At 36.9% G+C, this 18776-nt stretch overlaps 1 protein-coding gene across 2 annotated transcripts in view; it reads right to left on the reverse strand.

Moving 5' to 3' along the window:
- SEC63 (SEC63 homolog, protein translocation regulator) overlaps window positions 1-18776 on the reverse strand; it is a 56715-nt gene that overhangs the window by 15511 nt on the left and 22428 nt on the right. For both annotated transcript variants that reach the window (XM_062488719.1, XM_062488720.1), the window contains exons 5-11: window positions 17044-17105; window positions 13936-13994; window positions 13154-13204; window positions 10546-10654; window positions 8019-8113; window positions 5301-5433; window positions 4039-4131 (exon numbers count right to left, since the gene is read on the reverse strand). In XM_062488719.1, coding sequence (XP_062344703.1) covers window positions 4039-4131; window positions 5301-5433; window positions 8019-8113; window positions 10546-10654; window positions 13154-13204; window positions 13936-13994; window positions 17044-17105 — 602 coding nt within the window. The remainder of the gene's footprint in view (window positions 1-4038; window positions 4132-5300; window positions 5434-8018; window positions 8114-10545; window positions 10655-13153; window positions 13205-13935; window positions 13995-17043; window positions 17106-18776) is intronic.

Raw genomic sequence — 18776 nt, forward strand, 5'->3', positions numbered from 1 at the left:
GGCCTACACTCATAAGTTAAATGATTATAACATAGACAAGGAGAAAAAGTCTTAGCCAGAATAGAGCAAAAGAAAAAAAAAACACTTAGCAATTATTAATCTCATCACATTTGCAAATAAATGAAAAAGCAAAGCAGCATAACTTTGACAACCATTCATTCATAAATAAACTTCTCATAAGCCCTGTTTAGAGAACTCATTTCAGACCACTTATCTTGCTGCAAATTTCCAAGCAGCTATGAGGGCATGTACATGAAAGATCACTGCTCCCTCTGCTTCAGCTGCCCCTCTCATCTTCAAATTGTCTGTTTCTTCACTAATTACACCAAGCTTATAAATATCATCAGCTATCAAACCAAATTACACGGAAAGACGTGTGACAGTTATATGCAATGCAAAGAGAAATACAACACACAAATGGAACTACCTGGCTAGACACACAGGTAACTAGGTAAGATGTAACTTCGACCTTAAAAAAAAAACGGTAGTAATGGGAAAACTAATGTCCCAACCAAGTAACACTACATTTACTTTCCATCTTACTCAGCTTCCACCTCCCCTGTAATTTTTTTTGGCTGCTGCTGCTAAAGAACATAATAGGATTTTTTTTTTAAGTTAAAAGAAACCACACTGCAAACCAAGTCAATAAAAGAATCCTAAATAATCTCTGACAAACTGTCTTTTGCAGGAAATTCACCTAGAGCTTTGAGACCACAGAGTGCTAGTCAGAGTCAAAAATATTCTTTTTTAAAGGACTGATTCATCATCCATATAACAGTAGAAAAATATTTTAAAGTTGGAAAGTAGTATCTTGGTTTCCCCCAAAAGAACACAGGTCTTTTTATTCCCTGAGAGTGGACCTGAGGACAGCATAGCTTTTATCATCCCCCAAATGCCCCTACGATAAAATTAATTCCATTGCTGTACCTATTTTGACAGCTTCTGATTGTCAAATTGCACAACATAAGATGACCTTTAATGTAAGGTTATTAAAATGACCAAAATACATAATCATAAAATAGTTTGCATTGACCTCAAATATCATCCAGTTCCAACACCCCTGCCTTGCTTAGGGACACCTTCCACTAGACCAAGTTGCTCCAAGTCTCATCCAACCTAGCCTGAACACTTCCAAGGATGGGGTATCCACAGCTCCTCTGACAACCTGCGCCAGTGCCTCCCCACCCTCATCAGTAAAGAATTTCTTGTCTAAAACCACCCCTCTTTCACCCTCTTAAATCCAACATATGACATTAAAGTAGTCAATCCCAAATTTACATGCAAACTTTAGTTGCTTGTGAAGGGCTGGCTTACACATGGGTCAAGCCACAACCTCTTCATTACGCTGCAGCTTCCAACCTGAATTAAGGAATGTGCTTTGACTGGACACCTGAACAGATGCCTAACTTCTGCAGACACTTAGTGGAGCACATCTCATATTTTTGGCAGCAAACACTTTACCTGGCAAGGCAGCTATCTACTTATCATACTTAAGAATGATCTCAAGGAAGCCATGAAAATAATTTGCACCTGCTGGTTCTCAGGTATCAGTTAAATTGCCACAGAACAATGGATGCCACAAAGCAAAGTTAAGTGCCAAGATTGAGAAGATTCGTATCACCTGTCTTTCTCCAAAAGACCCAATTACAAGGTAACCATAAATTGTTGCAGACATTTTCAAGCTTCTAATAGTAACAAAAACATTTCAGAATACTTGAAAGACAATAATGCAGCACAAAATCAGACTTCTAATCCCACTATCAATTTAGGTTTCACAAAGCATGATTTTTACCCAAAATATTTCTTTAGGTAGTACTAACACATGCCATTACCTTTGTACTTTCATAGAGCCAGAACTGCTAAAAATCTATGACTAATTGTAACATGTGATCCTTATATGTACTGTGTCAAGGATGATTTAGGTGAAAATTAGAACTCATCCCAAAACCAAGTGCAGTTAAGTTTTAAGCCACTTAAAATTATGGTGACAAACACAAACTTAAGCAAAGCAGCCTCTTAAAAATTTCAACACCTAACTTCGATTTTATACATCTCACAAAACCAAACCAATGCCACCTTTACAACTTCCAGCTGTTACCCAGGGCAACACAGTCCTCTCTACATGCACAGTCATCAAAAACAGGGTCAATGCATTACATTTGTTAAATAAATAGTAACTAGTAAAAGCAGTGACTTCACTTTAGACCAAAGACCAAAATTCTGAACCTGTTTACCTTGAAATCCCCAATTTCATTATTGTAGGCTGTTATTTGGCAACCGTTGGGTACTACCTTCCCTTTAACACCATGTGCTGAGAGTACTGGCATGAAGGCAAGGAGAAATGTTTGGTTGTTTGGTACAAATTTCTGGCTACAGCCATTTTCAAACTTCAGAAATAACTTTGAAAAAAGCTGTTAGAGAAATACCAGCCAAGACCTCAACTGTACCTATGATACATACCTACTTTTTTTCCAAATCTAGTGAAGTTCTACCGTACATAATAACAGCTATAAATTCTCTTCCGCTTTCACAAAATGACTGAGGCTGGAAGAGATAATGAATCTCTGGAAACTGTTAGTGGTAGAGGTTGTTCAGATTTGGTTTATTAATTAGCATTTCACATGCTAATAGAAAATTACTTTAAACCACTGTATTTCGAAACACTGTCTTCTTTTATTTTAATTTAAAATCTTAAGTACTTAAGGACTTCAAAGCAATTTATCAAGGACAATGCATCTATAAATATTTATTTTACTGTCAAATTAAGACAGTATCTCTGTGTATATTCAGAACTAGAGGAAAAGAATAAACCCACCTGAAGGTCATTTAAGTTGCTAAGTATATCAGGCACTCTGTTCAGTATCTTATTTCTGCTTTTACAAGAAGAACTATAGGCGTTTCTCATTTTTCAAGGACTTCTAGTTCTGCTGCATAAGAAAGCTTCTGCCTGTGTTATTTTGGTTTCATTTTCCACAAGAGAAAACAACTATTTGCTAGTTGACTAATACATACATAGGCCATCTAGGCCATCTCAAAAGGTATTTTTCAGAGCCTTAAAGTATTTTACAGTATCTCAGAGTTTCAGGTGTTTTTTTAAAACACCTATATCCAAATTCTTAAAAAAAATTATCTAAGCTAGCACACAACATCCTTATCTGCTCACATCCCCTCTCACACTATTTTGTTACGGAGCACAAAATTTTCAGCACCACTTGCAATAGTTCTAGAAGGATCTCTCCCAAAACCATTCTTACTAGGAGGCTATCAATGCTCATTAAAGGAGTTTTTGGTCTACTAAAGAACAAGCAAGTAAGTATTGTTTGATAGCAACAAAATGGTCACCAGTTTGACATTAAAAAATGCCTTGACTAAATTTTTGTGCTATAAGGGAATGATATCCAAGTCTTTGCTTCCTTACATTGCCATGAGCTATTTTCTGAGTACCTGCTTTTTTACAGTCTTCTATTGGAAAGAAAAATGCTTAAATATTCTATTTCAATTAAATTACAATTTCTATGGCAATTACAGCCAAGCACCTGCCCCTACAAGTTCAGAATAAAATTACATAGCAGGCTAAAGAGCATAGAGTTCTGACATCGAGAAATATGAGCAACATACAAAGAAATAATGGCAAAGAATTACCTAAAAAACAAGAGGCACTCATAAGATGAGAGAAAAAAATTGTAGAAGTGCAAATGGAAAGAACACAAGTCTTATACTAAATGCTTTGCTACTAAAAATGAACCACATCTTCAAGGAAAGGTTTTCATTTGCAATTAATGAGAAACTTTAATTGCAAAAACCACAAGCAGGGGACACACACTCAGGATTTCAGAGCAGAGCTTGGCAGCAGCAGCAACATTTCAATCCTCAAAATAGGAGAACTCTCTCACTACCGTAAAAAGAGCAAAAGCGCATTTAGGCATTTCTAAATATCACAGGTGAAGTTTAAGTTTCCCATAAGAACCAAAGACTTTATGACGTATCACAATGAAGAAACATATTTTCTGGGTTTAATTATACAGTTTCTTTTCTTACCTTCCCTGCTTCGAGCCATTATTATTAGTTGGCAGATCACATTAATCATTTCTTGAAGTAGTGCAGGACTCTTCTTAAGGATAAACTGCTGATCTACAAGATAAAACTGGCTGCAATTATGCTGTACTACTTTTAGGAAAAAAAATCTGTTCACATGAACTGGACCATTTAATGGCATGGTCTTCACTTCTGTTCATTCTTGTATTACCAAAGATGCCACTTTATTCTCACTGACATCTCCATCTGTAACATTCCTTTAAAAAGCCAGGAAAATGCAAGTGCTAAGAGGAAACAAATTTTGTATACAAGCTTCCACAGCAAATGAAACAATACTTATTAAATCCATCTAACAAGAAGCAATAGGATGGCATAGATAATTCACCAGTCATATTAAAATTGCATGATTTCTTTAGGTAATCACAGGTTAAAAACAGGACTTTAAATTTTGAGTGAAACACCAGTTTTGCAAAAAAAATTATTTGCAAGGTATCAACTTCTTTTGAATGCAGTTCTGTGACGTTCTAAGTACAAACAGTAACTAAGTAAAGGAAATATGAGATATTTTTCATGACTTTTTAAAACTGATTATTTTTTCTTTTGAAAGGAACTGAAAAAATTTAAGCAGAGCACTTTCTCCAGTTTGTTGATTTGGGTTTTTTTTTTTTTTTTTTTTTATTTCCATTTAAAATGTAGAACATCTCAACTCTGCCGGTCAGCCTAAACTATGGCTCTCATAGCTGAAAATAAAGAAATGCATTTAGAAACATTTCAGTTTGAATATTTACAAGTATTAAAAATTCCAGAATACAAACCCAAGCTCACAGGTAACTGGTATTTAAAAGTTCTAATCCTGTCATCTTTATTTCACATAGTTGGCTAAAAACCTCCAAAAAGAAATACACAGGGAAATGCTATAGAGAGCAACATTATGCTGCTCTTGGATTTCTTTGCTCTGAAAAGCAAATACACTTCATATTTAGCTTTTTATTCTATTACAAAAATCAAAAACAATTTATGTAAGCCATATTTGCAGCCAAAAGCACTAAAAAGTAAAATATCAGTATTGAAGGGCTGTCAGGAGAGTGAGTAAATGCTAAGTAAATGCTCTAAAGGGTCATTAAAGTCGAAAAACTAAGCAGCCTGCATAGAGACTACTGAGCAGAGATCCATTCAACTCTTTATAGCATAAGAATCAAAAGTACTGTAGCATGCAGCATCTTGCTCTGTTTCCAGTAATAACCAGTTAGGGGAGAAGCTATTACCTTCTTCAAGGACCTCAGGAACTTGCATCCGGGCAAGATGAGTCAACAGCAGAACTCTGGCTTTCAGACTGTAAGGGTAGGTGAGAGGAGGCTCATTCTTCTTTAAATTTATGCCACCAATTTCTCTGATTAGCTAAAATAAAATAGTTAAACACAAACAGCTATTTTATTGCTAAAGAGAAGCAAATACAGGAGAACAGCTCACAAGATTAAAAAAAAAGTATGTTCACTAAAGCACGAGATTAAGTAACTTTTCCTTGGAAATTTCTGTAGGGATGAACATTAGACGTTTTTATTCAAAACCTGGCTCCAGAAAGTTAAAAAACACTTTTACATGCCTTTTTTCACTGTGCAAACAAGGGGGTCATAAAGATTTGCATGCAAGAAACTTGTCTTATGTAGCGTTGAGTAAGTTTGTATTGACAGATAAATATTTTTAAGTATCTGATTTTATTGCAAGGTTTACTAGATTCAACCATATTTCTAAGGCATTTACATTGAACTTAATATGCACAAGCAACAGCATCACCTCGAGACCTTTCACCTATCTAAGACACACCAAATTTCCCTAGGAATAATTTCAGGTGAAACAGGAAGGAGGTTTACAAGCCTGAAATCCCTGGTAGGCTGAAGTTCAAGTATTCTAACTTCTTTATACACCACACCAGCTTGAAAAAAGCGTGGTATTCTTTACTCAGGATGACCTTTCTAGATCCCCCACAGGACCAAGACCCACAGTTCAAGCAGGTCTGAGTAACAGTAGCTCAGATAAAGTAGCATTAGTACTGGGGGCACAAGCTTTACCTTTTAGCTCAAAAAGTTACCTGAGGAGAGATAAAAATTCCAGATTCTGAAGACAGAAAGAGAACTTTGGGTATCAACAGCTAAGCTACACCAACCTTTGACCAGCCTCTCCCCACACTTGAAAAAAGATCTTCTGACAAGAAGTTTCTTATAAGCACATCCTGGCGCAACCCCAGATCAAGAGCAGTAAAACTTAGAAAAGAGAATTTTGTGAAAAATGGGAACATTTATCATGGCCCCAAAAGCAGGATACACTAGCGGAAGTTATTAGTATTACTTTTCTGTACTGATGCTTCAGTGGATTTTTCTGCCATATAGTCAGGGAAAAAAAACACAGATGACACTGAGTACTGGACCTTTAGAAAGGGAACAAAATCTGTCATAAAACACAAAGTCATACACTTGCATACTAACAAGAACTGCAGGTCAAAGATGGGAACCTGTTAGCTGGAAAACAGAGATACCCAAGATGGGGAAATTCTGAAAACTTACTGATCCCACTCTAGCTGTACTAAATGTATAAAACAGCTGTGGAAAAGAGTATGCTGAAAGTCATTCCCTACAGAAATATAGGAACAGTAGTGCCACCAACTAAGGCACTGTTAAGACTTACCATACAATACTGTGGACAATTCTAAAATTATAAAAAAATGCAAAATTTAGAAATATATCAACTGGGAACAGTACCCTGTTCAGCACACAGCAGGAGGAGAGAAATGAACCTTTTGGAAAAGAGAGGAATGAAAGACAGCAGCTTTTCTAGTTTAGCAAAATAAAGATGAAAAGATAACTAATGGTCATTTGCTTTTGTCTACAGATGTGTAAGGATATATACAGCAAGACTCCAGAATAGTGATGATAAAAACCAAGGATATAAATTGGTCACAAACAAGACTCCTAATCACTAGAACAACAAGTTCTGGAACAGTTTCTCAGCAGGATCTGGTTCAAGAAGGCTTAACTGCCTTTTAAATAATGAATGATTAAATGTAAAAGGCCTTGCAGAATGCCAGTGCTGGCAACAGCATGGGTGAAGAGCCATTGATCAAGGTGATCTTTCCCATCCTTTTGCTGAAAAACCCTACTTTACTGGACTTCATTCTTCTACTCAAAGTCCACAACATGACAAAGGATTTGTAAAAGAGACAAAGACAATTAAGTAAAAGAAAATAGACTGAGATACCTCTTATGTTTAGATCACAATTAAAACATGAAAATTCAATTGTGTGCATGCAAAGGTTAAGTCTGTGAGATTATTTCCCCCTCTTTTTGCCAACTCAAAACATTTTCATTTGAGCATTTTGTATACTGTGCTTTAAACTTCTTAAATCCAAGTGTTAGTTTCTGATAAATAAAACTTTCTAAAACTCTTAGTCTTATTTGTCAAAGTATGCATTTATGGCATCTCTGATGCCCCTGGAAACACTGAATGGAAATGAATATAAAAGGGAACCAGAAGAGAACAGATATTCATGGAGGAATGTTCACGATATTTAAAGACATTACTAATTCAGATATCGGATAATATCTTTATTTTACTATTAATATACTCAACCAGATTTGTGTCAATGATTTAAAAGAACATGAAATGGTGATCACCTCCTTATGTCAATATTCAAATTTTTTAAGGATTAACAGTCTAATTTCCTATTTACTTTATGCCTCCCCAAAAGCCAAATGCAGCAGCCTATATACCAAATCTATTCCATTTAAAATAAGCATCATTAATGCTATCTTTTCTTCTAAAAAATTTTAAATCAAGTCTAGCTTCTAACTCCGGTTTCTGAAGGGATACAGCTGCCTCTCTACAAAGTTAATGCCTGAAGAACTTGAATTCTGTCATCTGGTCACCCAGAAGCATCACCTCCCTCTTTTCTTAAGGGGTCAGTTAAAACACCTCTTGATATAACTGACCTGAGGTATCTGGATGTTGTCTGCTGGTCTGCTCGTCGCATCTTTATTGTACTGAGGATCAAATTCAGATGCCCCTGCTAAAACCATGATAAGCCCTGCAAAGATAATTTGAGTCAAACAAAGAAAATGTCAACATCCTAATCCACCAACTGATTTCTTCAGAACCTTTAGCCATAAAACTTATTCCCATTCCTCCCCCAACAACCGTGAATATCCATGTTCTCTACTTAATGGATCAGTTACTACTGCCACAGGGCAAAAGAGGCAGGAATCAATGTCTGGCACAAGACAAAAGAGGTGATTCAAGGCTCAATCTTGCATGGTATCAAGTCCAGCATTTGACACTTAATGTCTTTGAAAAAACATAATTAGACTTCATTACGACTAGCAGACATGACTGCACAGCAGTTTGACTACTTCTGCATGCTCACAGAACCATTCCTTTCAGCAGCCCTTGTGCCTGCAGCAGCAACACAATGTGTATGGAAGAGGGAGGCAGGAAGGATAAAATTTCAGCTCCATTTTCTGCCCAGTCAGCATTGAAAATTCACCAAGAAAATTCTTGCAATTATTAGAAGCAGTTCAATAAATAACCCTGCAAATAAATTGCACAAAGATGATGGATTGCTCTTTTCATAATGTGATTAGGAAAATCCATACAAAACATTCTTTAGTGAGTATAATTGAAATGAAAGCCCTAGACAACTGGATATTTTAGTCCCATTGTGAGCTTCTTGCTCATGAACATATCAGACCCCTCAGCCAGAGACAATGAGAGAGAGCTCACAGAATCATTTGCTCCAGTCAAATAACTTCTTCAGCAGTAGTTACTCAAGCTTCCTTCTTGTATTTTGAGCAAGAGCTCTTACAAGCAAGTCGAAGTTATTTTTGCCTACCTGCAGTGCCCAGTGAACTCAAACTACTAACAATGACTCAAGTTCCCTGAGCATCAGTTTTCATTTCCATGCTCAGTTATCTATTCATTTCCTCAGCACAGCATATTGAAGACTTTCAGATGACTATAAATATCTTCCCATTATTTAAGATCAACAACAGTAAATCTCCAGGAAAGGGGATTCTGAAAGTTTGTTTGTCCTGAAGCTTGAAAAAATACCTTAAAACAAGGCAAGTTATGCAGATTTATCTCATCTTTTCCCTAGCCCGGTTTGATTACATTTGCTGACACTGATATACCACACTACAGTGGAATTTCACAAGGCAAAAGCCTTGCCTGATCACTGTGTGGTTTGTCTAAGCCACCTGAGCTGCAACTCAGTTTTCATTCAGACTGCACAACAGATTTCAGCAGAAAAAACTGACCAGCCTCTGATCCTGGAACTACCTCAGCATGTTAAGTCCTTAAATTAGGCCACTTAAACCTAGAGTTAACTTTTTCACCAATCTTTAGGAGGGACAAGGCAAGCCTCAAAGCTGGGTTCTGAGCAAGGTTCAATATAAAACAAACAACTGTTAAGATCAAGTCTGAAGAAAGTGATTTCCCTAAACTTCTGAAGTCTCACATACTCTCTCTTTTCTCACCTAGCTGGAAATAGGAAAAACCATAAGAGCTTGACAAAAGTGAGTATAAACCAGTCTGAACTAATCCCACACACAAACCCATGTGTCCTGTGAATAAAAGGGTGACATCTCTACATACTCATTCCCTACACAATGTGGATCATCTGTAAAGCATTTCTGCTCTGTAGGAAAAGGACGGATCAAGAGCAGATTTCAGCAATCTTCCAGCAAATTTAAAGCTGAAAAACAGTGCAACTCAAGGAGTAAGAAAAATACATGTATGAACCCTTTCTCTAGAAGGTTTAGGGGGTTCTTCTGTTCTGCTTTTCAATTTCTGTGAGCATGCAATCTAGAACTAAGTAGTACTGTGCCAATTCTTCAGGCTCATTCCAGTCTCCAAACTGAAAGATACAATTTTGCACCAATGAAATATATCTACAGTTTTCCCCAGAAAAATGGGGGGGTTATTCCTTTAAAATCAGCCAGCAGACAAGAAAAGCAAGTATATTGAAAGCTACAAAGAAGTAACAAAATAATATAAAATTGATAGCAAATTTTTAAACTGAAATTTAGCTCTCCATTCTAACATTTGAAAACAAGAAATGCTATTTCATTGTTCATGCATATAAAAATTTTATGAAGCCCCTAAAAAAATTCCAAAGCCTGTTTTTTTACACAAGGAGAAGAAAACACACAGATAGAGGTTGGCTCCTACTGGCAACTGTGGGCTACAGGCAGGTCAGCATGTTTTTCCCAACATACAATACACCCCTTTTTCTTTCATGTATAGATAGACATAAATATAGATCTGTACAATTCCCTCTCTCAAGCATTTAAGTCTTCTCACAGAGTATTCTTCACCTGCAACAGAATTAAGTTTTAAAAACACTAAAGGAACCAGGAGCATTACTTTAACCTAATTAAGACCTATAAAACAGAAGTGTTTTAATGTCAGCAGAGTGACAGTTCCAGATGAACACATCTACAATTCAAGATGCCTTTTACTTACGCTTCATGTCCATATTCCGGGTTTTATAGACAAAATATGTATATATTTGAGTTGTTCGGATGAGAATCTGATCCCCACTGTATCGTATTGATCGGTACCACCAGGAACCCTGAAATATTCAACAAGAACAGACTGATGTCAGCTACAAGGAAGCATCAGAGCAGTTATACCACATGACCTCATGTCTGTCAACTACCAGATAACTCAGCTAACTGATATATGTTGAGGTGAACTGAATTTCAGAAAGGACAGGGAAACAAAATATATTTGCTGACACAAACTTTAAAAAGTACACTGATAAATTCATTTAAGTAAACCTAATGTTAAACATTTTTAAATGACCTCTAGCCTAGAGAAATTTTCCCCAGCACATATACCTGTACACATATACACTGCTTGGTTTATTTCTGGTATTGTTTCAATAAATCTACTAAACAGTAAATTCACCCAATTTATCACTTTCTATATGCGATGTAACTCCTTACAGTGCAACTCAGCATTCAAATCTAGTTTAGGCAGGCCAAGACCTAAGAACAAAGAGACTTCTCACTCTATAAGAAAATTTGAAAAACTGATTTAAGTCACCTGACCACAAAATGCTTTTCAGAATGGAAATCTGGAGGTGGCATGGGGCTCTCACTGTAAATTTTCAGAATTAAGCCATACACCTTCCAGTTGACAAAAGAAGAGCCAACACTCTGATAATTGCCTAATTAGCATTACACCAGTGACTCAGATTACAGAACTCACTCTACAGTGGTTGTCCACTCTAGTATATTTTCAGAAGAATGGTGTACTGGGTTATAAACTGCAATCTGTTCATTAAACTCTTCCCTGTAAGCAAAGCTCATTTAACATAAGAAAAGACCTCAAAGATACTCCTCAATTTACTGTGAAATTTATTATCAGTGAAGAGCTACAAGCAGTAAAGCAGTGAGTGATACTTATTACTATTAGTTAAATAATAGCGAATTCTTCTACTATTGAAATAATTCTGCAATCTACTTAATTATTTAGGAAATACTCACGGACTGGCTCCAACAATTTTTTTAATAAATTAGGTTTGATTCCTCCACGAATAGATGAATGCGATACAAAATAGTACACAACTTCCTATAATGTTTTTCTGCATAAAAATTAATTACAATCCCACAGTTATCAAATATTTGTACGAGTACAGATATTGGAAGAAAAAATGTAACTAGCCAGTCCATATCTACATGAATAAGGCTGCCCTAACTGCTTCTGCAGATACATCTCCTGTCTCTTGCCTCATGTACAGGACATTATTTAGGTCAGTGGAAGTCTGGAAAGAACTACTTATCAGTATTGTCCTTTTTCATTAATCTAGATTCAAAGGGTAGAAGTAGCCTTACTTTATTTTAGATGCCCATCTAACATAGGATGACTACACTGTAGTGAAGTTTGCCTTCTTTATTGATTCATGAAAGAGAAACAGACCCATTAGAGGCATGAATTATCTTGTACGTCTACTTTAAAGTAAAATAATAAAATAACTTCCTCCATAAAAATGACTATTCCTCTTCACTGACTTATAAAAAAAATTTACAGTGACAAGTCTGAACATACAAGTATGCATCTGGTATGGGGCAAGAAGAGGTAGAATATTTTTTCTGCGCTCAGAACATTTCTTTCTACCAACAGCAAGGCTGTTTTCCTTTCTCTTGAGCTATGATAAGCCGGGTGTAAATCACTAAAAGTATGTGTATACAAAAAAGCATCAGCTGAATCCGAAAAGGAAAGGCATGAAAAATTCTTGCATCCTGGATTTTAGACTTTTTATTGAAGTCAGCACATTTAATCTTCTAAAATACATTTTCAATTACACAGAAGGAATCAAAGGGAAGGGATAATGTCTACTGAGTCTCTGCACACACTGATGCAAGCAGCTGACAAGACCTCAGGACACTTTTTCAAATGAAAACCTTCTCAAGAACATGAGGGGTTTTTGGTGTCAGTCTTCTGAGTCTTGCTTCATACCACACCCCAAATGCACAATCACTGGGTAAGGGACATTGTTCAAAAGCAGTACTGTAGGGCAAGCCCAAGTCCTGAAATAACACTCACCTACCAACTGATTCCTCACAGAAAGCAATGTCAAGGGCAGACATCTCATGGTGTACAGAAGATCAATAAAAACTGAAGTTATAAAAACGAAGGCAGCCAGGAAAAACCAAATCAACCACCTGCTCCACCTGCAATAATTCCAGCACCACTAGCTAGAATCTAGAGACATCTCAATCTTTAATACCACTGAATATCCTCTTGAGCTCATCACCCCATTAATTTTCTTGAGAAAAAAGCTACAAAACAAATTACATAACTTATTAATTCTTGTGATAGCCAGTATTTTCCCTGGAGTCCCTTTTCTAACCCCTTTCTAGTCCCCTTTCTCTCCTTTCTAATGGCACTTCATTTTTTTGGAAACTCTACAGCAGCTACACTTTTTTCACAATAAAAGAAAACACCACCTTTTAAAAAACAGCTCACTTTCACTCTCTATGAAAAGCAAGAATGAGAACTCTATTTGTGAGACAGCTTTGTTTACAACTTGGTTATAAAGAGTAGAATATCAGATACTACTTACCACAACAACTGGAAGAATAACCATAAATGCTAATCCATATACAAACAACACCTACAGAAAAGATACAAAACATACTGTATTAGACACTGTAGCTACTTAATACCACCCTTGTTTAATCTTTATTCTAAAATACAGTCAAGTAGTACTACCACAAGCTTATGAAAAATTATCACAAGCTTATTGCATAATATCCGTCATTATTTCTGAACAGCAACTTACAAGTAATATAACTAAGTATGGCTTAAATAAGGAGTGTCAGTTTAGTGTGATTCACATATGAATCACTTTAAATGATTCACACACTGTCACAGGTCAGTTTCTTTAATAATTAAAAGTTGGCAGCTGAACTGTGATGCAGTGGACAGATGATCAAAAGAAATCAAGTGGTTAAGAAAAATACCTTGCAGCAACAAATACAACAGGAACTACATTTAGATACTATATGATTAGAGCATCACTAGCAAACCAAATGGAACTAGATAAACCCAGCAAGCAGCTCTAAATGTGTTTCCTTGCAAGAGGAAACACACACTTTGTAGCAGGGGTGACCACAGTAGAACCTCATTGTTATTGGAATGGGATCCATCCAAACACAACTTTACTCTCCAAGGTTAGATTAAAGCTACTCTAACACTTACAACTCCTGAAATTTGCTTCAAAGATATGCACTTGGACCAAAGTATTCATGTGTTTTGCCAAAAAATGTGCTGTATTAAGTATTTTTTTTTTCAAAAACACTTGAAAGTTCACTGTAAAACCTTGAGCTAAGTAAGCTGACTCACCAAAATTGAATTTTTTTGATCCACAATCCAAGCTGGCAAAGCTATACCAAAGCTTGTAGCTGTAGGTTGAAAAAAAAGAAATTCACTACAAAATATTGAGAAACTTTTTAAAATACATACAGTTAAGTAACCAAATGAACTGCAACAAAAAGATCTGAGCAAATTATTTCTATGGGAAGTTCTATTGGTTTGTCCCTCTAAGAACATGTTCTAAGCCGTAAACTGTAAACACAAAACCCTCTGACAGTTTTAATTTCTGTGCGATTCATAAGAAAGAAAGAAGAACACTTCTAAATTCAAAAGAAGTAAGGCTATAGAAAATAGAAGACATGATTCTCTAACATCTCCAGCATACGGATCTGAATAGACAGTAGCATAAAATAGCTTTTCAGACACAGATGATAATAAATTAAATTTTGCAAACACTATCTATCCCAATACTAAGAGTCCTATGAAACCAACAGGGGAAAGAAAAGAAAGACTTTATAGATTTCTAGGACCTGCTTAAAAGAAAAACAACATGTTTTCCTTAGTAGTAGCAGATATCCACGAGGAGCAATGACTTAAATAAGCATGGGCTAGGATCCCTGCGTAGTTAGGCACTACACTGATGTAATCTCCAACAGATTGTGACAGCCATCAATTCAGATAAACAGTTGTTATGCACAAGCCTAATGTGACTTCTCTGAGTTGAAAATTACTATTCCTTGACTCTCCAATCAAATATCTGACAAGCCTGACTTCACCTCAGCCTTAGGAGTTCAACCGGATGATACCCAGTGAATTTACCACATTAAGTTACAGGAAATGCCTTGCTCTGGAAAAGGAAGATCTCCAGACTCCAATCTGTTAACGATTACAGATTTTTAGAAAAATCTACTAAAAACTGTCTTTTACTGATGGAATAAATTTCAGTTTACTACAATATTTTTGACCTTTAGGATTATAGTCTCAAACTGTTCCAGGAACAGAAGTAGTTCGGTAAAAAGCTCTTTCTCTTCTGGTCTCCTTCACTCATGCTCACTGAGCTGAAGCACCAGCAAATACCAAGGGGAAACAGGCCTTAATCACAAGGCACTTACCTCTCTACTAAAGGCACACTACCTTTATACTCTTCAGATCCCTCTCACCTGCTTGCAAACACTCTGAATGATTTTGCATTTACTTTTAGTAAAGGAGCAAGTCATGCAAACACAAAACCCCCTTGTTTGCCTGCCTCTGGCCTCGCCCTGCTTCAGCTGGATAGAGAGGAATGCTGCTCCCTGTTCCTCTGTGCTGGGCACAGGGGGTGGGATGTACCCCATTGAACTTGGTTGGGCATGTCTAACCCCAGATGTGCTTCATCCCAGCCCAGAAAACACCTCTGTGAGGGACTGTATCCATCCTTTGTCTATACAGAACTAGAAGACTAGAGTACAGAGTTTGGGTACATGTTTTTTACACCACAGATGTATAAATAAAGAGAAGATGAATTTCAGTAAATTACAAAGCTCCCCACATTTTAATGTGGAACAAGATTAGAGAATAAAGGAGAGGGAGAAAATTTCAGGGACTTCTCCCACCCTTCAGATGTCTCAAACAATAATGAGAGGTCTAGAAATAAACCAGAGAATTCTAATTCCACTGGAGTCTGAGGAGAGTTTTCAGAAGAGCAGGAGGCTTAACACTCACAGTACAAACTGCTAGCCTGCCAAAAATCACTTCATTTTCCCCTCTGGGAGTCCAAAGTCTCCTAAGTTTGTGAATACAATCACTAAGCCAGCCAAGGATCTTCATGCCTTCTCAAGTTCTGACCAAGTTTTCTTTTGAAGTCACAGCTTCAAGTCCATTCAAGGACACTGACACAACTGTCTAACTTCAAATCCTATGCCTTGTCAACACTGAGTAGCTTATAGATGTGAAAAACAATTTAGCACCCAGAAAATTTGTAGGAAAGTTATTAAAATTTATGGTACCATTTTGCTGATATTGTGACAGCATTTCTGAAGAAAGATTTTATCTGTATTTTGTAGTAAGGAGGACAGAGACCTCTTATTTGCCAAGCAAGCGAAGCACTAGAAGCTGATAGAAATCTGTTATGCTATAAAACACAGCGATTAAAGAAGCTGATCCACCTCCTTAGTCCATCAGAAATGCCTCTGCCAGACTGTGATATAGTTGGCAAAGCTGGTTTTCTGAAGGAAGAGGGAAGATATTTTATTTCTTTGAAACACCAGTTCAAGGGCTGGGGTTGGTTTTTTTTAACTTTAAAAATTAATGTCCTATGTTGGGTGAATATAATTCAGAACAAAAATTTACAGCACAGATGACAGAGCACCCTCCTATCATCCTGTAACTTCAGAATTAAGTTACAAATTCCATTTATTATTTCCAAGTTGGCTGTAACTCATTGCATACAGATATGTTGTATAACTTGTCTTAACAAATAGCAGGTTTCCATTTAGCCTGTAATGAATATCAGCTAGAAACATACATCATTTTTCCTTTGTAGGCCACTTAAACGACCACAAAGGTGTTTCACAAGCAATTCACACAACTGCAAGTAGGGAAAAATATTAAATTTCAGTCTCAAATTCATTTAGTTTAGGTCACCTACTGTAAAACTTTGACACACCACCACCAGGATTATTTTCATGTAGCAACCTCCCCAGAAACAATACCCCCATGTACATCCTTTTGAAGTGTCTTTATTGCACTACGGCTACTCATTAATTTCTCAATATACATCTCTAGTATTTGATCATAAATACCAAGAAATGTTTAAAATGTACAAGTTTCTGGTAAGCAGTATTCTATTTTTTGCTTGTACCTCCATTAATATTGGCAAGTCCCCGTAGATACTTACCGAAGCTAACCAATTTAAAAAAAAATTCTCTTTTTACCATAAGAAAAAGTTCAAGAAGTGTAAACCAAACTCTTTCTTGCCTTTCCCTGCCTCCACCACCCCCAGAGCCAGTTTCACAATCAAAGAATTGGTCGGATATGTTGCTTTAATCACAGGAGACTCACAGGAGAAGGTTATTATATACAGCTCTAAGTGATTCTTGACTGATCAGGTACCTCTCACTGTACAGTGATTACAGGGCCTCTGTCACACATAATTGTTACCTTGTGGTCCATCTGGATTACCAAATTCTTCCCAGTTTTTTCGTGACTCTTCATCAGTTAAGCTAGTTACAAGAAGAGATATTAAGTTACTACAGAAGACATTTCTCTAAATCATTAACAAACAGAAACTTTAAAATGTGGCAGTCACACTATCCTTTAGAGGTGGTTTGGAAAGCCAAACAGCCTCTGGGGTTGTTTTTGTATCAAATCTAATAGGAAACCATACTGGTGTATTCCTCCTTGATACACAGGAAATTCTTTAAGGACTCTGACAGGAAATCAGACATGCACATGCAGGAGACATGCACAATCGCATCTCCCTTTCATGAGCGTGACTACATACCCATCAGTACACAATATTTTTTGATGCCAGGTTACAGCACAGTAAATTTTGAAAGACGGAGGTTGAAAATTATCTTTTTTTGCAAGGAAGGTAAATATGGAAGATGAGTTGATTGATAAGAACTTGTCTATATGGGCATTTATCTTATTCTACACCTTTAGCTTTGACAGCCTGTGTTCAGTTGTTGTTGTTGGTTTTTTTCCATGGAACTCCCAAGTTTCATAATTTAATACTCTCTTATTGAATAAGACACCACTTCCTAAATCTTACAGTTTCTGTGCCTGTTCAGCAATGACTTCGTTTTTTTGGCAATTGTATGCCACCTCAACAGAATCCCTGTTACTAGAAGGAAGAATACTGCTTTAGAAAACAGAATACCTGGCTTCCACTGTATGAAAGATTTTTGTCTCACATAAGAAACCCAGTGAAGAAGTCAGGCCTCTCCTGATCATTTCTAAGTCTTCCATTTGTTGATCAGCAGACTCACCAGATCGGTGATTGGCTGATCACCAATCTTTCAAGACAGCATGGCTAAGGAACTTCACCATCATTTACCTCACAATATACCTTTACCACAGTTCATGCACTAGTTTTTGAAGGATCAAACTGTAGTACCAAGTGTTTTTGAGTACTGGCTTGCAAAGCAAATAATCTACAGATTTCAAGAGTTAAGAAAGGCATACCAGCATTTCCCACTGAACACATTTTCAAAGTGATACAGATGCATTTAAGCAAAAAGTATGATTTCCAAACTGCTCAAGTGAGCATGGCGCTGGCTCTCCTTCCCACCTCTTCCCAAAAAGGACTCTCCATCAGTAAGGTTAACCACACACACAGCTGACTTCAAGGCAGAAATCACCAGCTTCCTAGGTTCTCTGATGATGTGACTGACCCAGTAAAGCCAATAACTGAAGAAGTCTCAGAGGTGATGGGCAAGAGTGACATGCTGTGAAGCTCTGCGTGACCAAAGTAAATCAGCACAGCTGCTGCAAAGAAGCTGACTCCACCTCAGCACAAAGGGGGCATGAAGGTGGCCTTTGTTTTACATAAAAAACCTGTCAACAGGTGAGAAGATCAATTGGTGGTATAAACATTTCTCTTCAAGTGCATCAAAAAAGTATGAATGTCTCAAGTTTGAGACACCAGCACGGGGGGAATAGATATCTGGCTCAATCCACCAGAGTACAGAAACCAGACAACTAGATTTTTGTAGAGAACAATGGGCTCCAGCTGGCTTCAAGCCACACATGCCTTCCCAGCAGCATCACTACAGTGAGTGTATTAGAGACATCAGTTACAGGAATCTCACTGGTATTGTGACTGAACTGTGTATTGAAGTTCCTGTATTTCGATTTCCTTTATACCAAATTCTCATACTAGACATCACTCA

The sequence above is a fragment of the Cinclus cinclus genome, chromosome 3, assembly GCF_963662255.1.
Source record: "Cinclus cinclus chromosome 3, bCinCin1.1, whole genome shotgun sequence".
Lineage (NCBI taxonomy): Eukaryota > Metazoa > Chordata > Aves > Passeriformes > Cinclidae > Cinclus > Cinclus cinclus.